Source organism: Equus przewalskii, chromosome X (assembly GCF_037783145.1).
Source record: "Equus przewalskii isolate Varuska chromosome X, EquPr2, whole genome shotgun sequence".
Classification (NCBI taxonomy): domain Eukaryota; kingdom Metazoa; phylum Chordata; class Mammalia; order Perissodactyla; family Equidae; genus Equus; species Equus przewalskii.
In genome coordinates this window covers 42,803,306-42,823,274 of record NC_091863.1, presented here as the reverse complement: position 1 = coordinate 42,823,274, position 19,969 = coordinate 42,803,306, and the positions used below count along the sequence as shown (strand labels likewise).

The 19,969-nt window shown below is 46.4% G+C and overlaps 1 protein-coding gene across 1 annotated transcript in view; it reads right to left on the bottom strand.

The window, feature by feature from the left end:
• Positions 1 to 19,699, bottom strand: part of ITIH6 (inter-alpha-trypsin inhibitor heavy chain family member 6) — a 29,006-nt gene extending 9,307 nt beyond the window's left edge. Inside the window, 8 exon segments of the mRNA XM_070605475.1 lie at positions 5,241 to 5,357; positions 10,061 to 10,225; positions 12,117 to 12,121; positions 12,403 to 12,592; positions 12,594 to 12,651; positions 13,487 to 13,597; positions 18,228 to 18,379; positions 19,483 to 19,699. Of these exon segments, the coding sequence (XP_070461576.1) occupies positions 5,241 to 5,357; positions 10,061 to 10,225; positions 12,117 to 12,121; positions 12,403 to 12,592; positions 12,594 to 12,651; positions 13,487 to 13,597; positions 18,228 to 18,379; positions 19,483 to 19,584 (900 nt within the window). The 5' untranslated portion in view covers positions 19,585 to 19,699.
• Between the last annotated feature and the right edge of the window lie 270 nt (positions 19,700 to 19,969).

Here is a 19,969-nt window from a genome sequence, read left to right as displayed (position 1 = left end):
CTAACTATAGCTATTTAAATATTAATGTAAGTTAGTTAAAATTTTAAAATTCTGTTTCTTCACTTGCAGTAGCCACATTTCAAGTGTACGATAACCACATGTGGCCAGTGGCTACTGTATTGGAGACCTCAGAATTTTAGAACCTTTCCATCATCAAGAAAGTTCTCTTGGACAGTAGTGGTTTAGAAGGTTCAAGCTCTATGCTTTCAGAGCAGTAGGTTCTATGTGTTCCGTGGTTCCTGGAACCCATCACTCAGGATTCAATGATTCCAAAGCTCTAAAGTTTAAGAGCTTTATGATTCCGGATCTTTATAGCTGCCTTTCAATGACTTTGCATGCATTGGTTCTGTTCTGTCTAATCTGTTCTACTCACCGTACGTTTCTTGCAGGCTGGTCTTGTTACAAGCCCCCAGATAACCCAGATTCCATTTCGTCTCCACAACTTTACTCTTATTGTGTCCTGTAGATAACAGACTTTCCTACTTCCTTTTTATTTGTTCATGTCTTCACTGTTCCTTCAGTTGCTCCTTCTCTGGGCAGACCCTCCTTCATTGCCTACTCTGACCCATGCCCTTTGCACCCACACATTCCCATTCCCAAGCTGTTCACTGACTGTCTTATGTAGAATATTTTCATTCTCCATCCAGGTATTGAGCTCTCTGAGAACAGAACTTAGAAAGCTTCTTCCTCTTGGCTCCCTGCTCCGTGACAATACTTAGCATAGGGCTAGACATGTAGGAGGTTCCAAGAATAGGGTATATAGGTTCTAGTATTAGAACACTATTTATAGGACACTTGCTATATTCCAGGCACTGTGCTAAATACTTTAGATGCATCGGCTCATTTAATCCTCACAGCAACACAATGAAGAAGGTACTGATATTGTCCCCATTTTGCAGGTGATGACACTGAGGCTCAGACAGGCGGAATGACTTGTTCAAGGTCACACAGCTAGTCACTGATGGCTCAGGGACTGAAATCCATATTTTAGAGATATTAAATCCAGTTATTTTAAGCACAATATTATACTTTCAACCCTTTTTATAGGTATGAGTTCCAGAGACCACAGGAAGGGCACTTGTGGCCCACCTTTCTCTATATCTGAAACTGATAGAAAATGCTTCAAATGCTTCTAAGTGGATCAGAGTCTTTCCCGCCATAGGATGAACTCAGGGATAGGCCGCACATTCTAGGATAGGTAGCTAAGCACCATATTTTTGTTTTCATTGAGAGGGCTGAGACATAGAGGATGGCCTTTCCTGAGAAGCTCCTGTTAACCAGGGACAGATTAGGTTTTTAGAAGCATGTTGTTTAATCTCCTATTATTTTGAGATTTCCCAGCTATCTCTCTGTTATTGACTTCTAGTTTAATTCTGTTTGGTCTGAGAACATACTTTGTATGATTTACATTCTTTTAAATTTGTTAAGATGTGTTTTACGATCCACAATGTAGTCTATCTTGGCAAATGTTCCATGTGAGCTTGAGATGAATGCGTATTGTGCTGTTTTTGGATGAAGTATTGTGTAGATGTCAATTACATCCAATTGATTGATAGTGCTATTCAGTTCAACTATGTCCTTATGGATTTTCTGCCTGCTAGATCTGTCTATTTCTGATAGAGGGGAATTGAAGCCTCTAACTATAATAGCGGAATCATCTATTTCTCCTTGCAGTTCTATCAGTTTTTGCCTCATGTATTTTGAGACTCTGTTGTTAGGTGAATACGCATTAAGGATTGTTATGTCTTCTTGGAGAATTGACCCCTTTATCATTATATAATGCACCTCTTTATCCTTGATAATTTACTTTCTCTGAAGTCTACTTTGTCTAAAATTAATATAGCTGTTCCAGCTTGCTTGCTTGCTTGCTTTCCTTCCTTCCTTCTTTCTTCTTAAGATTGGCACCTGAGCTAACATCTGTTGCCAATCTTCTTTTTATGGTTCTTTTTCTTATCCCCAAAGCCCCCTGGCACATAATTGTATATTTCAGTTGTGACTGCCCCTGGTTCTGCTGTGTAGGATGCTGCCTCAGCATGGCCTGATGAGCAGTGCTATGTCTGCGCCCAGGATCCAAACCAGTGAAACCCTGGGCTGCTGAAGCGGAGCCCGTGAACTTAACCACTCGGCCACGGGGCGGGCCCCTCCAGCTTTCTTTTGATTAGTGTTAGCATGGTATATTTTTTTTCCATCCCATTACTTTTAATCTGTGTCTTTATATTTAAAATGGGCTTCTTGTAGACAATATATACTTGGGTCTTGTTTATGTTTTGTTTTGTTTTAATCAACACTGACAGTTTCTGTTTTTCAGTCGGTGTATTTAGACCATTCATGGTTAAAGTGATTACTAATTTGCCATATTTAACTGTTTTCTATTTGTTGTCCTTTCTTTTTTTTTTTTATCTTCCACTCTTTTTCTGCCTTCTCTGGTTTCAGTTGAGTGTTTTATGTGATCTGATTTCCCTCGTCTCTTAGCATATCCATTTTGTTAAAAAAACTTTTCTTAGTGGTTGCCCTAGAGTTTGCAATATGCTTTTACAACTAATCCAAGCCCATTTTCAAATAACACTATACAGCTTCATGTGGAGTACAAATACCTTGTAACAGAATCTCCCAATTCCTCCCTGCTGTCCCTTATAACGTTGCTGTCATTAATTTCACTGATCGATAAGCTATAGTCACTGAATACATTGCTGCTATTACTATTTTGCACAAATTATTTGTTACATAAAGTAATTAAAAAATAAAATATTTTATTTTACCTTCATTTATTCCTTCTCTAACACTGCTCGTTTCTTTATGTAGATCCAAGTATCTGAACTAACCATTTTCCTTCTCTCTGAAGAATTTCTTTTAACATTTACATGTGCAAGGCAAGTCTACTGACAAGTCCCTCAATTTTTGTTTGGCTAATAAGGTCTTTATTTCTCTTTCACTTTGGAAGGATAATTTTGCTATACAGAATTCTAGGCTGGTGGCTTTTTCCTTCAACACTCTAAAAATTTCACTCCACTCTCTTTTTGCTTGCGTTATTTCTTAAGAGAAGTCCCATGTAACTCATCTCTGTTCTTCTATAAGTAAGGTGTTATTTGCTACTGGATTTTTTTTCAGGATTTTCTGTCTTTGATTTTCTGTAGTTTGAATAGGATACGACTATGTGTAGATTTTTTTGGTATTTATCCTGCGTAGTGTTCTCTGAGCTACCTGTATCTGTGGTTTGGTGGGTGTCATTTATTTTGGAAAATTTGTATCCATTATTCCTTCAAATATTTCTTCTGTTACTTTCTCTTTCTTCTCCTTCTGGTATTCCCATTACACGTATGTTACACTTTTGTAATTGTACACAGTTCTTGGATACTCTCTTGTGGTTTTTTTTTTTTCATTCCTTTGTTCTCTTTGCTTTTCAGTTTGGGAAGTTTCTATTGACATATCTTCAAGCTCATTCATTCTTTCTCTGCCCGTGTTTAGTGCCCTAATGAGCCCAAAAAAGCTATTCTTCATTCCTGTTGTAGTGTTTTATATTTCTTCCATTTCCTTTTGATTTTCTTAGTGTGTCCATCTTTGCTTACATTACCTATCTATGCTTGCACGTTGTTCACTTTTCCCATTAGAGCCTTTAGCATATGGTTATTTTAAATTCCTAGTCTGATAATTCCAATATCTATGCCATATAAGTCTTGTTCTGATGCTTGATTTATCTCTTCAGACTGTGATTTTTCCCTTTAGCATGCCTCGTAAATTTTTGTTGAAAGCCAGACATGGTGTATGAGGTAAAAGTAACTGAGGTAAGTAGGCTTTAGTGTGAGGTTTTATGTTTATCAGCCTAGGAGTTAGGTTGTGTTTGCTGGCTGCTGCAGTTGCAGGTGTCAGAAGTTAAATTTCTTCTAGGGTCCTTGTTTTTGTCTCCTCTATTGTCTTGGGTTTCCCTAGAGACTCTTTCTTAAACAGAGTCTAGGCTTCCAGTTCTTTCAGCTGTAACCTCCTGGTTAAACAGGAGGCCAGTTGATGTGGTGGTAATGTGTGGGGGGAGGGGAAGCATTCCTTAGATCTATAATTAGGTCTCAGTCTTTTAGGGTGCCTGTGCCCCTGGAATATGACCTTCACGAGTGCTCCCCAGCTTCTTTCTCACCTTAGATGAGATGGAAATGTTAGAAAAATTTGGAGTTGGATATATGCCTTCCCCTACACTGAAGGCTAGAGGGAGACAGTTTTCAATATTTCCCTTCCCCCAGTTAGGTTACACTCGGGTAAAACAAGTCAGTGAGCCTTAGGTTCCATGGGCTCTGTGGTTCAGAACTTCAAGGTAAAAAGGCTACACTGCCTAGAACACATGAACCTTACAATTCTAGAGCCCCAGAGTACTATGGTTTGAAAATGCTGCTTCCAGAACTTTACGATTCAGGCTCTAAAGTCAAAATCTCCTTGGTCTAAGACTCAAGACCTGTTTCAAGGGTGCTCTAGTAGAAGACCTACAAGATTTAAACCCAGATGGATCCAGGTCTCTATGGTTTCTAAGCACTCTAATGCTAGTGCACCGTATTTTTTTGGCTTTGAAGTAAAAACATAAAACATAAAAAACAAAAACCTGTGGCCTCTCAAAGTTTCAGAGTCTGAAACGACTAAGGTTTTATTTTTTTGACACAGCTTTTATGATACCAGAGTACTCTAGCTCAAAGGTTCTATGACTCTGGGCCCCTATGAGACCTGGAGTTTTGGGGCTGAGGGTCTCAATGGTTTCAGGCTCCATTATTCAATGTTTCAATGTTCCTAGGATTCTTCTTTTTTTTTTTTTTTTTTAAGATTGGCACCTGAGCTAACAACTATTACCAATCTATTATGTTTTCTTTCTGTTTTTTTCTCCCCAAATCCCCCCAGTACATAGCTGTATATTTTAGTTGTGGGTCCTTCCAGTTGTGGCACGTGGGACACCACTACAACGTGGCCTGATGAGTGGTGCCATGTCCACACCCAGGATCCGAACCAGCGAAACCCTGGGCCGCCACAGCAGAGCGCCCAAACTTAACCACTCAGCCACAGGGCCGACCCCTTAATGTTCCAAGGACTCTGTGGCTCCAGGTCTACATGGCTCCTGACAACGAAGGTACCAGGACCCTAAGGTAGGCTCAGGCCTATAAGATCCAAGGGTGAGGGTCTCTGGCCCCAGGGAACCACTGTTTCAGCACTTTCTGCTTTCTGAGCCTTCTAGAAAAAGAGTTATGAAAGGTCCCAAAGGTCCTTGTTACCTGTTTCATCTTGATACCAAACATGGAGCCGCCCACGTCAATAACGAACACCACGTTTCTCTCGACAGGTGGGAGGCCTCTGGGAGCAAAGTAATGAATAAAATAGCCAGCGTAAATCTGGACAAAACGAAGTGAAACCAACAAGAACCGTGAAAGCCAGTCTAAATCAGACTCTCTTACTCTCCCGCATAACAGCCTGCTCTCTTCCTTCCTAGGCTTTATCACTGTTTCTAGTTAAACAGGCATTTGTGCAATTGTTTGTTCAACGTCCATCTCCTCCACCAGATCTGTATCTCTGCTGTTCAGGCTGTCAGCCCAGGGCCTGCCTCAGAGCTGTGGAGTGAATGAGACTGGCTGGTGGCCCAAGGCTCCAAGGATCAGGATCTCTGTCATACTTGAGTTCCTGTCCATGAGGGCTGGGCCTGCACAGTCTTGAGGGCCTCTGGGGACATTTTGCCTGGGCTCCAGGAACTGTAAGTATTGTTTTGACCTCCCTCTATAGAGTGAGCCTGGGGCCCAGCTCCACTGCTGCCAGGGGCTGGGAGTTTGCAGGGCCTCCCTCTCCTCCTTAAACCTCCTTTCTGCTGTTGCTGGGCAGAGCAGGGAGGGGAGGAGGGAGTAGAGGCTGACTGAGCTGTTTGTTCAGAGGGGATTGGTTAGACCAGGTGCAGATGCCTTGGGCCGTCCAGGATGTGATTGGCTGCTGACCCCCTTCCCCACTCCATCTCACCCTCTGCAGAGCCTGGGGGCTGGGACAGCTGAGGGAAGGGGAGGGGGAGCTGGGAGGGCCCCCAGGACCAGTGGCAGCTCAGCCTAGGGAAGTATGGGCTTGCTGAGGGTCTGTGCTGCCTAGTAGCCTGAAGCAGGCTCTGCCCTGCGATAACCAGCTTATTCTCCTCTCTGCCATTCAGGCCCTCTCTGATCACAAGGCTGCACACACTCTCTCTTCCTCTCTCAGTGGGGAGAGAAGGAGATGGGAGGGCATCTTTCTCTTCTTCTCGACCCCAGCCTGTGATTTAGTTCACAAGTGCAAGTGCAGCGTCAGTCTCCACTTTCTCCTGGCATTCTACAGCATTTCCCAAAGGCCTGGGTCGAGCATCCTGCCACTGCCCAAGCCAAAGGCAGAGTCCGGCTGCCGTCCTCTGTTCCTCCCACACCTGGGCAGGTGAGAGTTTCTGGGAACATCACAGGCCTACCTCTCCTTGGTCCCTCCCTCTCACCGGTGGCCCCAAACCTCATATCCTATAAGCCAGAGGCACGACCCAGGTCACCAACCTCTCACACTCCCCTCAGCTGTCACGCCACCCCACTCTAGGAAATGTCTCTCTTCCTTCTTCATGAAGAAAATTAAGGGCCCCAGGCCCTGTTTCTTGGACTGCCCGCCCCACCCTTGCACAGGGTCCACATCCCCATATACCTCTTGCTCTACTTAAGGACAGCACAGTCCTGCCCTGGACTCCATGCGCTCCGAGCCTCCAGCACCTCCTCCACCAGTCAGGCCCCTTCTCTCCAACCCAGGCCACACTACCTACTGGGACTTCCTTAGAATATAAAAATGTTTGTGTCTTTTCCATCCACTAGGGCAGCCGCCATTGATCCCAAGCACACCCAAACTTCAAAACAGCTTCTCTCCTCCCTGTACCATGCCACAGTAATGAAATCGGCACCCGCAGTGGTCTTCTTACCTCCAGTTCACTCCTCCGCCCACCACAGACTGGCTCCCCCCGCCACCACGCACTGACCCTTCTCTCGCTAGAGGCAACAATGACCAGTTGGTTTCCAAACTGCATGGGTGTGTTTTGATTCTCACCGGACTGCAGCTCCCTCGTGCATTTCACAGCTGGTGGTTGCTTCTGGTCCCCAGGAAATCTTTTCCCCTGGGATTCTGAGATGATGAACTCTCCTTATTCTCCTACCAGCTCTCTGGCCCACCTGATTCAGTTGCTTTTCTGGGTTCCATTTTCTCTCCCTGTCCTTTAAGCAGTGCTTCCCAATATTTTTCAGTCATGGCATGCAGAGAAAATGATCACGTTTTTGTAGCACAATGGAGGGAAGTGGTGGGGATTTAGAGCTCTGAGCAGACTGTCGGCAGTTGGTGGGGCCAGACAGCCTGAAGGCTGAGGAGCTCCGGCTCCCGCACTGAGAAGCTCTGCCTTAGCAACTGCCATCCTGGATCTGTTCTTCTGGCTCTACACATTGGTCCTGGGTCACCTGCCTGGTTCTCTCGGTTTCAATCCATGGGTCTCCCCTGATGACTCCACATCTCTTTCTCCAGTGCAATGCTCTCCTCTCTTGGCCCTCCACAGCTGCATACCCACTCACTGTTGGACCTGTTCCCTTGGATGTCTGAAGATGCCTCCAACGTATCTTACCCAAACAAGAAATTCATTCTCTTCTCCCCACCCCCCATCCTGGCCTTGTGTGCCTTTGTCATTTAGAGGTACCATCATCCACGTGGCCACTCCAGATACAAACCTGAGTGTCACCCCTGAATCCTCCTGTGCACCTCACTCTCCACATCCAACCAGCCACAGATTCCTGCTGGTCTTAGCTGCTGGATATGTCTCAGGTCCATGTCCTCTCCACCCCAAACTAACAAAGCCCAAATTAGGGACTTCTTTCTCTCTAGTTTGCCTGCTTCTATTGCAGCCCCTCCTGTGCATGCATCTTTGCAGCAGCTGCTCAGTCTGGTCTTTCTAAACACTGACCTCATAACGTCATTCCCTCTCGGGGTTCCCCGGTCACTTTCAAGACAAAGTCCACGTTCCTTATCATGCCCCTGCAGCACTCACCGCCTTCAGACTCACCCCTCACCATTTCTTGTGCCTCAAATTAACGCTCTAGGAACTCCAACCCACTGGAAGCTCCCTAGACACCCAGGATATTTCCAGCCTCCATTCCTTGTATCATGCAGCCCCTAGTTTGCTAGAATACCTTTCCCTTCGCACAGCACCCCTCCCAGCTTGGTACGCTTCTTTGCGTTCTCTAACACCCAGGTCGGTCTTTACTTCCTCCAGGGAGTCTTCCCGAAGTTCCTTTCCCCTCGTGATGGCTTCCATCATCCTTTGTGCTGTCACTGAAAGAGCACTTCTCATCTCGTGTCATTATTGCCTCTTTCTGTTTCACCCGGAGATAGTGAATAAAGTCTGTGTGCGATTCACTTCGGGCTGCCCGACATCAGCCAGCACTGGGCACGACACAGATTAGGTGCCCAGGGAGTCCTGACTAAGTGAATGAAGGGGCAAATGTGCTGGGCTTTGAAAGGTGGGCGTACTCACGCAGGAATGGGAGGTGAATTGAGGGGTTCTGGGTGGGAGGACGCAGGAGGCAGGGCACACAGTGGATGGGATTATCGATCATGCTATTTAATGCCTCATTCCATCTGTTCTATCTGTATTTCCACTCCAGGCAAAGGTGGCATAGGTAAACAAACAATGGACAAGCAGACAACTACCTCAACTAACACACACGTGGCAGAACACTAGGTTAAGGCCCCTGCTGCCACCTGCTGGCAGGATACCCTCAGTTCCTATTCTGAGAGGGTGAATTACTTTTATTCCTCCTACGCAACAGGCTGTGCCATACCTCTCTGTCTCTGCACATGCTGTTCCCCCTCTCTCTGCATGCGTTTCCCTTCCCCCTCTTGGCCTAGGTGGAGGTAGAGTCTACTCATTTTTCCCATGCTAATTTAAAGGATGCTCCTTTAGGCGGGCTTTCCTGAACCCTTCCTCAGGGGATCCTCACGTAGCCCGTTACAGATTTGTACACAGCACTTAGAACTTTTTATGTCTGCTCGGCCTCCATGTATCTGACTCCTTCAGGACTGGGACATTCCAGAGGGAAATTAGGGGCTGTGTCCCACTCATTTCTGAGTTCTCAGAGTCAATGAGGACAGGAGCGGGCTAGAGTTACTCTGCTCGGTGGAGATGTGTCCATGAATGAATGAATGAGTAAGTGCACCGGGGGAGGTGTAATGAAAGCAGTGTACCAGCCCAGAGCAGAGAGAAGAATTGTCAGTGGAGTGGGATCACCAGGGTGGTGGCATTTGAACAAGGTCTTTAAGGACGAGGAGGACACTGACCAGTGAAGAAAGGAGGGAGAAGACATTCCCAGGGCAGCAGATAGTATGAACAAATGCTGAGACATGGATGAACGGCAGGTTTGGGTATTCGGGGAGAAAGGGGTGTGGTGTGATGTGGTGTGGGACAGCTGGAGGGTGGTTTGTGTGCTCGAGGTGGTGAGAGGTGTGGCGGGAAAGGCAGGCTGGGACCAGACATCTCAGGCTGCCGTGCAGTCACTGCCATCAAGCCCAGGGTCTTGGACCAGTCCTCTACCCTCCTGGTACAGCGTGGGACCTCGCTATGTTCTCCATGAGTGTGTGAGCTCAGAGTTTAAGGGTTCTCTGTTTAGGCAGATGGCTCACTCAGGCAAAAAGAATTTCTAAAACTTAGAAACAGCAAAAAAGTCCAAGAGAACGTGAGAATATCAGAGCTGTCGAAAGTGTGAGAGACCAATTACTGGCCATCGGTTCACTTTCCAAAAGGACTGGTTAAGAGTGGGCTATGACCGGATTCAAGCAGGAACGGATTCATTTGGAGCTTGATTCAATTTACAGAGTTCCAGGTCTCTAACCCTTTGAGGGCGCACATGTGCCTCCCAAGGTGTGAAGTCATACGTCGTTACACGTCATCCTGTCCGGGTTCGCTAGTTCTCACTGATCCCTAGGAAGAACCAAGTGAGCAACTTGGGGAGGCCAGATTATTGCCCAGGCCGGTCTGACTCCAGAGCCCGTGCTCTTTCCATTCCCCTAGCCCCCTCGCCTGCACATCTCCCGTGACGTCCTCCAGGACTACGTCATACTGGACTGTGAAGTCGGCCGTGATGCCTGAGCTGGAGAAGGCAGACTGGTCTTGCAGTGTCGGGTAGAAAGTGATTCGGACACGGATCTCTGCCCTCTCAGTCCTGGTGGATGGGGGCGAGTCAGCCTCACCCGTGTGGATGCGGAGGGTTAGGGTGGGGTGGCAAGGAGGATTCACCAGGCAGAAAGCCAGGTAAAGGGACCTCAAAGGGGGCAATATCTGGGGAGGGTGAGAAATAACCCCCACACCACCTGCTGCTCCTCCTGCCTACAATGCCCTTCCACTTGTGCAAACGCCACGCTCCTCCGGAAACCCTACAACCACCTCCTCATGCTCTGCCTCTTCCAGCAAGCCCAGCCTGGCAGACCCAGCCCTCCCCTCAGCTCCCAGGCTCTGGCAGTCTGCCCCTCACTCACGACCTCGCCCTGGCTCACTTGCCATCCGTCCTGGGGCCCAGTCTCTGGAGGAGCGTCACATTCCCAGGTCGACCAGGAGCCTGGGTCTCCTCCCAGAAAGGCCGTGTGGGGTGTGTTGTGGAGAGATCCAGACACACAGACAGGGCCTAGGTCTCCTCCCATGCCCCCTTACTGCTGTGGGAAACTGCAGTCTAGCAAGGTTCTCCTCTGGGATGGAATTTCATGTGTTCTCTTCCCCCGCTGCCTTCCGACTCTCAGAATCACATGTGGGAATAGGCCTTTTAGCACCTCATGAAATCGCAGATGAATTTCTAGTCCCGGATGTTTGCTGAGCTGGCCACAAGATCAACTCCTCTGGAATTTCAGTCCAAGACAAATGTCCATTTAGACATGTCTCTGTGCCTCCTTTTTCCCAGAAAATGGAAACTTGGGAATTCTGCTCCCCTCCCCTTCCTGCTACAGCTGTCAGGAAGCTTAGGGGCAAACTGAGCCCCCATACTCTCTGAGGCGCCTGCTTCCATACGTTCCCTTGGCTTCCTTCCTTTCAGAGGTCTTTGTTCTGTTTTATCCCCACAGGATTGGCTGTACCCTCTGTTTTAACCTTTAAGGAGAATGGGGAGGGAGCTGCCATTTATAGCTTAGGGCTTAAGCGTGCGGGCTCCAAGGACTCAGATGCTGCCTGAGGACAAGTTACCCACACTCTAAGCCTCAGTCTCCTCGTCTGTAGCACAGACATGATAATCGTTCCTATTTCATAGACAGTGTTTGTGTGGATTAAATGAGACCATTCATGTAAAGCATTTGGAGCCATACTTGGCTCTGTCCACTTAGTAAGTGCTCGATCATGCTCATGATTACAGGTACCATCTAATCTTCATTACTCTCTACCACTGATTCACAGGGAGGAATTTTCTCAAATTCTCACAATGGTCCTGAGCCATGGATGGCATCTCCGCATTGTACAGATGGGAAAAGTGAAGCAGAGGATTGAGTGATTTGCCTGTGGTCCCACCTTAGGAGAAAGTCAAAGCTGGGATTTGAACCCAGATCTGTGTGTCTGTTTCTCTCCTCTACGTGCACCGCACTGTCTCTCTGGGCCAGCAGGGACAAATTAGGCAGGACCTCCAAAGCGAAACAGTTTGGCGAGGGTGGCCACGTGACATGAGTGATTTCTCTGTGCCTGTCCACTCATCTCTCAGAGGAGGTGGGTAGGCCAGCTCAGTGGTTCTCCAATCTGGCTGGACATTGCCCTCTCCTGCAAACTGGTCAGAAACAGATTCTTGGGCGCCTCCCCAAGGTACCGAACCAGAAGACTCCAGAAGGGTCGGGTCCAGGAATCTACATTTCCAACAGTTCACATAGTGAGCCTGATGTGGCCACTCTGGCCTTCAAACACCTCTAGAAGAAAATTTGAAGCACGGCTGACAGACAGGACATCTCTCCGGCCTACAGGGCCTGAGATGGCATCCTCCAGGGCAGCCTGAACTTCACACTGTCCTCCCATTGCCCTTCCATTCTCAGTGGTGATTCCAGAGGAAAGCAAGATTTGGCCAGTGTGGCTTCTGAAACCTGCTGCATTCTCAACACATGATTTCATGGACGTCACCTAGTAATCCCTCCCCAAATCCTTATTTTTTCCTGAGGGAAATCATGACTCTGGGAAGTTATTGAACTGCTGGTTTCATACAGCTTGCCAGGATCAGACCAAGTTTGTAAACCAAATATCTTCAACTCCAAACATGTCCTCTTTCCATTGTTTGAATGGGGAATGATCTTGGCAGTGAGCACAGTGCAGAAGTAGTACCGGAGGGAAGCTCAGGGAAAACAGGTAGGTTTCCATTCAGGGAAGGTCAGTTTGATGGTTCACCCATAGTGCTGTCCACATACTGGTATGGATGTTGGTGTGCAGGCGACTGGTCCTCAAAGGTGGTTTGTGAACATAGCCAATGCCCATCCTTTCTGACAGTGTGACCTCTACACTCAGCCTTTTCATCAAGTGGCTAGGCCTCGGGCTCACCATCAGCTGATACTGACCCTGGTGCCTTTGTAGCAGCTCTTCATAGGCCAGGGAAAATTCTCACCTCTGTGCCTGCTGCTGGGCTGGTGGACATGTGGAACTTCTCGGATTCCGGGTCCCTGGGCATGAAAGGGAGGAGATTGGGAAGGGGATGGGATCTTTTAAAGGGGAGGGGAGCTGCTAGATTACCTAGTTCTTCCCACCCCGACCCTGGCCCCACCAGATCTGACCAGGTTTCTAGTTCAACTAAGTCTCTCGCCCGCAGTTAATCATCCACTCATCCACTCATTAATCTCTCTCTCTTCCTCTTTCACCTTCCTAAATGTTTTGCCTGAGAAACTCTATCACAGGCAGCTTACCCATAAAGAAACTCTGTTGGTGAAAATCTGAATCCAGAATAGAAAAATAAGTGGCTAATGATTTGTTTTACAAAAAGGGTTTTCAATTTATACACAATGCCTTTTCCCCTTCAAATAGCCCCTCACGCCCACCCCTCCCCCATGCTTTAGATTAACCTTGTTTATATGGCATTAATTCCTCAGCATGCAGTACCAAAACCTAAAGTTTATGTGCTTAATGACATTCTTGGAAGCTGGGAGAAAACATTGAAAGAAGACAATACATTTCTGCCAGCAGAATGGAACTCAGGTAGTAAAAAATATTTGATTTAGAAAAACCTCCCTTGAACATAACCTTACCAGAAGGTACCAATTCTCAAATAAGCCTCATCCTGCTAGGAGGAGGAAAGTGGAAATGGGGAAGTAAACTCCCATTTGTTGAACACCTACTCTCTTATATTCATTAACCACATCATCTTCATGTAATCTTATGAAGTAGAGATCATTGTCCCCACTTTACAGAGATAGGGACTGAGGCCCAGAGAAAACAATGTGTAAGCCCCTGATCACAGGGCTAAGATGAACTTGTTGTGTTTCAGACTGGATGGAGCCTTACATGATGCCTACATGAGCAGCTATCTTTCCCTGCTGATGGGCTTCCTTATAGATTTTCTTTGCCTGATGCTTCTCTTTGACTTCTGCAATGTAGACTTCATTGTTGATGGTCCTGATGGAACAGCAAAGAGGAAGGACAGAGACAGAGAAAAAGAAGATGGTCAGAGACAGAGAGAAAGAGACATACAAAGAAGGAGGAGGAGGACGGGAGATGGGGAGAAAGAGCAAAATAGTACCATAAAGCCAGAGTTAGAGAAGGAACAAGAGAAGAGAGGAGAGGTGAGGGAGATAAAACCAAGTGAAGCAGTTATCATTATCTCCATTTGTAAGATGGGAGATAGAGACCACACAGTTGGCATATGGTAGACCTGGTGTTAGGACTTTATGTTTCCCAAGTGTTGAATGAATTCCATGTTTTGGAATATAAAATAATTTTAGGTGGGACACAACTGAACGTTTTTATTATAATTGTTATGTTTAGTGAAAACATTACAGTAAGTAATGTGTATTAAAAATATAACTAGCACATTGAACCCATGAACTCACAGATATTGTTGCTTAGGATAAGACTAACTTAGGTAATCTTAAAAAGTGTACCTATTTAAAGAAACCATATTAAGTAAATAACATGGTGGGTGGTACAGGTGATAAAAATTGTGAAAGCAGAACGTAAAAGGCATCTGAGCTTGATTAGGTAGGGGCCGTGACCTCAGAGAGCTCAGAGACTTATGGGATGCTAATTCAGATTTGCTAACACCCATTTTTCCATTGCTCTAAGGAAGGTAATAAAAGGCAAAGGAGTTCAAAGAAGGGAGGGAGCACTTTTGCCCAAGTCTTCAGGAAAGGGTCCTAGAGGAGGTGGCTTTTGTGCTGGACCTGAAAGACAGGGAGGATTTGGATACATGATCCTCAGTGGCCATGCCTTCTCAGTCTCCTTCCCTTCCTGACTTCTAAATCTTTGAGACACTCCGAGGCTCTGTTTTCAACATCTCCTTCCTCTCCTCTTTGTAGTGACTCCCTAGGTGTGGTCATCTATCCCCATGGCTACAATATCATTTGTACACATATGATGCCCAAATCTGTATCTTCAATGTGAACTTGTCCCCTGAACTCCAGGTCTATATATCCAGTTGCTCACTTGACATTTCCACTAGAATGTCCAATAAGGGCACCTAAGGCTTAATATATCCCAAACTAAGTTCCTGGTATCTCCCCCACTTCTCCAATGTGCTCCTCCCCTAGTCGTCCTTATCTCAGGACATAGTTGTTCAGCTGAAAATCTTAAAGTCATGCTTGACTCCCTTCTTCCTCTCACACTCCACATTTAATCCATCTGGGAATTTTGGCTCTATCTTTAGATACATCCACCATCTGACTCCTTCTCACCACTCCCACAATTGCTACCCTGGTCCAAACTACCAACATTTCTTGTTCAGATAAATGCAGTAGCCTACTAACTTCCCTCTGTAAAGCCTTGCCTCCTTATTATCTGTTCACTTCATAGAAGTCAGAGCAGTCATGTTAAATCCTAAGTCATGCTACGTCCCATTCTTGCTTAAAACTCTGTGGCTTCCATCTCAACTCAGAGTAAAAGCCAAAGTCCTTACCAGGGCCCCCATGGCCAGACACAGTCTGGCTCACTGTCACCTCTTTAACCCCATCTCCTACTCTTCCCACATTCATTCTGCTCCAGCCACACTGACCTCCTTGTTGTTTCTTGAATTTGTTCAGTGCACTCCTGTCTCAGAGCCTTTGCAATTGCTGTTCTCTTTTCCTGGAACACTCTTCCTCCAGATCTTTCAAGACTTATACCCCCTCTTCTTTCAGGTCTTTGCTCAAATGTCATTTCCTCAGAGAGATATACTTGATCACTCTAAAATAGCACCTGCCCACTCACTTTCTACCCCCCTTACTCTACTTTCTATTTTTTGGTAGCACTTCTTATACACAAACTGACATATGCTTCCTTGTTTGCTTTTTCCTTGCCTGTCGTCTCCAATGGACTGTGAGCTCCTTGAGGGCAGGGAGCTTTTCTGCCCTATTTGCTGCTATGTCCTCAGTGTCTGGACTATGGCCTGGCACACAGCAGACACTCAACAATTATGTGTGGAGTGTGCATTCCAGACACACAGCAGGAAAACACAGAATGCATTTCAGGAAACTGCAAGTAGTTAGTTAGATTGGGCTGGAGCAGAGGGGCAGGGAAAGGAGGTATGGAGAGAAGCTTGGAGTGGTTGGGTAGAATAAAGGAGAATAAAGGGCTTTGAAGACCAGACTCAATGAGCTCATATGGCAGTGAAGACTTTTCCTATGGAGAATGGGGAGTCATGGAGAAATCTTGAAAAGTGCAGGGATGGGTCACAGCTGGCCTTTGAAGGGAGTGATAGCTCGGTGTCCCAGGGGACGTGAGTGCAACTCTGTAAGAGGCAGGAACAAGTCTCTATTTTACAAATTGAGAAACTGAGGCATAAATATTGGGGGAAGGGAGTTACTTGACCAAAGCAGCAGCTTCCAGGAACACTTGAGGATATGCAGCCTGCAAGAAGAGACCACTCAGGTGAGAAGTGTTTCTAGGCAGCTGAAACAGACTATTACTGTGGCTGGGCTAGTGTGGGGGTGGGCCGAGCTGGCACTGCCCCAAAATCTCCTAGGGGGTGTAGGGGTTTAGGGTGGAGCTGGTCTGGCAGCAGCACACTGGGGCCTCTGTGTGTGTGCTGCCTCCAGCCAGCATACTTTCCACAGAGTCTGCCCAAGAACATTTCCTCTAGCCTGCTTTGCTTAATTTTAAAAAAAAATTTCTTTTGGTGTTTTTTCTATTGAAATAAAAATCCAAATTCTGTCTGACTGCTTGGCCCTTGGATCATTTGACCAACAACCTCTCTGGTGAGCCCCTGTACTCCAAACCCATGCCTGCTCTTTTGCCTTTGGTCTCCCTGGGCTTCCCACATGAAGTGGGCCTGGCCCCTTCAAAACTTACCCATATGGAAATCCTGCTTCCAGAAAGCCCTCCTTGACTACCTCAGCACCTCTCCCCTGAACTCCTTGGCCAGGAGCACACCTCTTACCTCCTCTAGCCTTTCCTCTTTCCAGGGGAGTGCCATCTGCCCATCAAGGCCAGGAAGGGTTCTGATGACGAAGCCCAGGCTCTAGGACTGCTTTTCCAAGGCTTACAGGTTGTTTACAGCACAAGGCCCCACTCCAGTGAGGGGGTCTGAGCAAAGGCTGAAACTCTGCCTGTGCCATCCTCACTCATCTGCTGAATCTGAGTCCCTCTCCCCAAAGCCAGGGGTGTTTTTCTAACTCAGACTAAGGTGTTATATGGGTTAATGAGGCCCCCGCTAAGCTTTCCCTTATCTTCTCCTCCTCCCACGTTCACCATCTCAAAGAAGGCCTCTCATCCACCAGGTCAGACAAGCCATGATGGCATCCTCCATATGTACTTACTCCCCACATCCTTCTTTATAGTCTCTCAAATCCCACCGCCACTGGACTCCTCCAGCCCTCAGCATCCCTCATATGGATGCTGCCCCAAGTTCCTTACTGCTCTTCCTGCTTCCTGGCTGGCCCTTTCAGCCCACCCCCACTTCATTATTGTCACTCCTTGCTTAAAACCTTGCCATGTCTCTTTATTATGGCCACAGTTATTTCTAAAGTAGGATGTATTTTCTCCAGGGGGTGCTGGAGACAAATCCTGAAGAAGTGTGGAAAGAATATTAACACTGTAATTATAGGAGTTTTTTCCTCATCCTTTATTTATATTTTTGCATATGCTTCATAATGTACCTCATATACTTGTTCAGTAGTATATTTATATAATTTATAAATTAATAAATAGCCATATTTTGGGAGTACATGGTCAAGTTTTTCCTCCTGGGTGTGCAAACCCTTAAGATGATTTGGAGACCATCAAGTAAGGGCCAGGTTCGTGCCCTGGCATTGGCAGCCCTCTACTTCTCAGTCCTTCCCTATCTCTCCAGTCTCATTTCTGACCACTCTTCTACCCCTGCTTGTACTTTACACTCCAGTGACACTGAAGTACCTGCAGTTCCCCTAATGAGGGAACACTGGCTCCTGTACTCCTTTTGCCCAGATTCCCCAGCCCTGCCCTCATCCTGCTTGCCTGGTGAACATCTTATATTTCAGTTGCGGTGTCATCTCTGTGAGGTTTTCTCATGCTGACTAGGGGTGGGAACTGACCAATGTCTCCTGGTAGGCCTCACCATTCCCACCACCCCCTCCCCCCACACACTTCTCTTTCCTCCAAGCATACTTTTTAAAAATTATCTGTTTCTTTTTTTATGTCCCCCATTAGACTGTGATCTCTTTGGGAGCAGGGACCTTTGTGCGATTCATCTTCCTCTTTCTGTAGTACCAAGCACAGTGTAAGTCACACAGTCAGCATCAGGAAATGTTTCTTTAAAGAAATAATCAAGTTAACATTATCAAGGACTTACTATGTGCCAGACACTGATTTTAGCATATATCATCACATACATTAACTAATTTAATCCTTGCAGATGGGTTCTAATTTTATCCCCATTTTACAGATGTGTAAAATGAGACTGAGAAGTGAAGTGACTTGTCCTGAGTCCCATAACTGGCATAGCCGGGTTTCAAACTCAAGAAGTCTGATCTCAGAGTGCATGTTCTTCAACACTATGTTCTGTTGAAAGAACGAGCAAAAGAATGAATGAATGTATGCACGCATGGATGAAGCCGTAAGTTTGGAAGCAGACCTACACAGTGAAATTGCGATAAAGGCAAGGCGAGGCAGATCCAGGTCAAAGACAGCTTCATGGGCCTCAGAATGTGGATTAAACAAGACAGAGGTGACCAAGGTGTGGGCATAGCGGGAAACCACAGTAGAACACTGTGAATAGTTTGTCATCAACAGCTGAGAGAAAACATAGGGAAGTGGGTTAGGTAGACTCTATCCTTCACTTAGATGGGCTAGTACTTGGGAACCCAGGACTCCTGGATAGGCCTCAGGCTACAGGTGGAGTAACTGAGGCCCACAGAGGGAAAACAGACTCCATCATCCGTTACATGGATCTGCCTAATATTTTAGTGAGTTTTACCAAGTCTCAGAACCAAAGACTCACAGAAGATCACAAATCAAGGGAACTTTGGACAAGCGCTCCTCCAACTTCCAAATGCACACAAATCACCTGGAGATCTTATTAAAATGCAGATTCTGATTCTGCAAGTCTTGGGTGTGGCCTGAGATTGTGCCTTTCTAACAAGCTCCCAGGTAATGCTGATGCTGCTGGTCCACAGATTTTACTTTGAGCAGCAAGGCTTTAGAATATAACAGAGTGCCTGTCATTCACTGAGCCCTACTTTGCACAAGGCATTGTGATAAATATACATATTTTTTCCTCTTTAGGATCTCAAGTGTACAGAATTGCACTTGATAAGTGCAATCATGCACTGAAAGCACGGTAACCATTTGGCATCCATGATCTTATTGAATCCTCACATCAGCTCCATGAGCTAGATACTATTATTGTCCACATTTTATGGACGTGTTAACTGGACCCAGAGACTGAGGTCACACAGCAAGATATCAATCTTCTTCCTCACCTTTTCTGAAGCCATGTTCCCTCCATTTACCCACACATAATGTACATCTAGTTCAATCTCAGTGTGGGGCAGTGGGAAATGAGGGCATTTGGGATCAGATGGACCTAGGTTCAAATTCTAGTTCTCCCACTTCTTAATTGTGTCTTAACCTCTGAGCCTCTGTTTCCTCCCTATGTGATGAGGATAATAATAGAGCCTAGCTCACAGGGATGCTTTGAGGACTAAATGGAACAATAACTCTACAATCCCTGGTGCAGCACCTAACATGTGCTCAGCAAACAGTAACTCTTTTCTTTGGCCCTAGCTTCTCTGTCATGGGACTGAGGAAACAGACCAAATAACCTTCCCCCATCCCCCCAAGGAGCTAATTTTTTCACAAATCCTAGAGCTTTGTTCCCTCATCCCAGAACTGACCTTTGTGCTTGATCAGGGGCAGCCTGGAGGTCCCTGGTATGTCAGTTCAAGTAGAATGGTCAGCAAAAAGCTGACACAGATGAGGCACCTCCACTCACACATGATGCCGCCTTTGGCCTGGGTCTGTTGTTTGCGTCCAGAAGGTCTGAGCCCGATCTCCAAACTCTTGCTCTTTTAAACCTCGAGGTATCCCTTCTCTTGAGAGGGAGGGACTATCCTTAAGGGTGGAGAAGGCTCTGAATGTGGCATTGAGGCCCACACAAGCCAAGATTGTCCAAGAGCTGGGGGTGGCATCTTGCCTGGAGAGGGGCCAGTTCCATGCCTCCCGTTTTCCCCTCATCCAGCTGTAAAATGAATGGAAACCAAACATACTAGAGTGCTGGGTCTGTCTGTTTGCTATGTTGGCTCAGGGTGGGGCTTTTCTTTCCTATAAACATCCACAGGAGCCCAGTAACTGAAGCCAAAGAAAGGTCACTTAGCATTGATC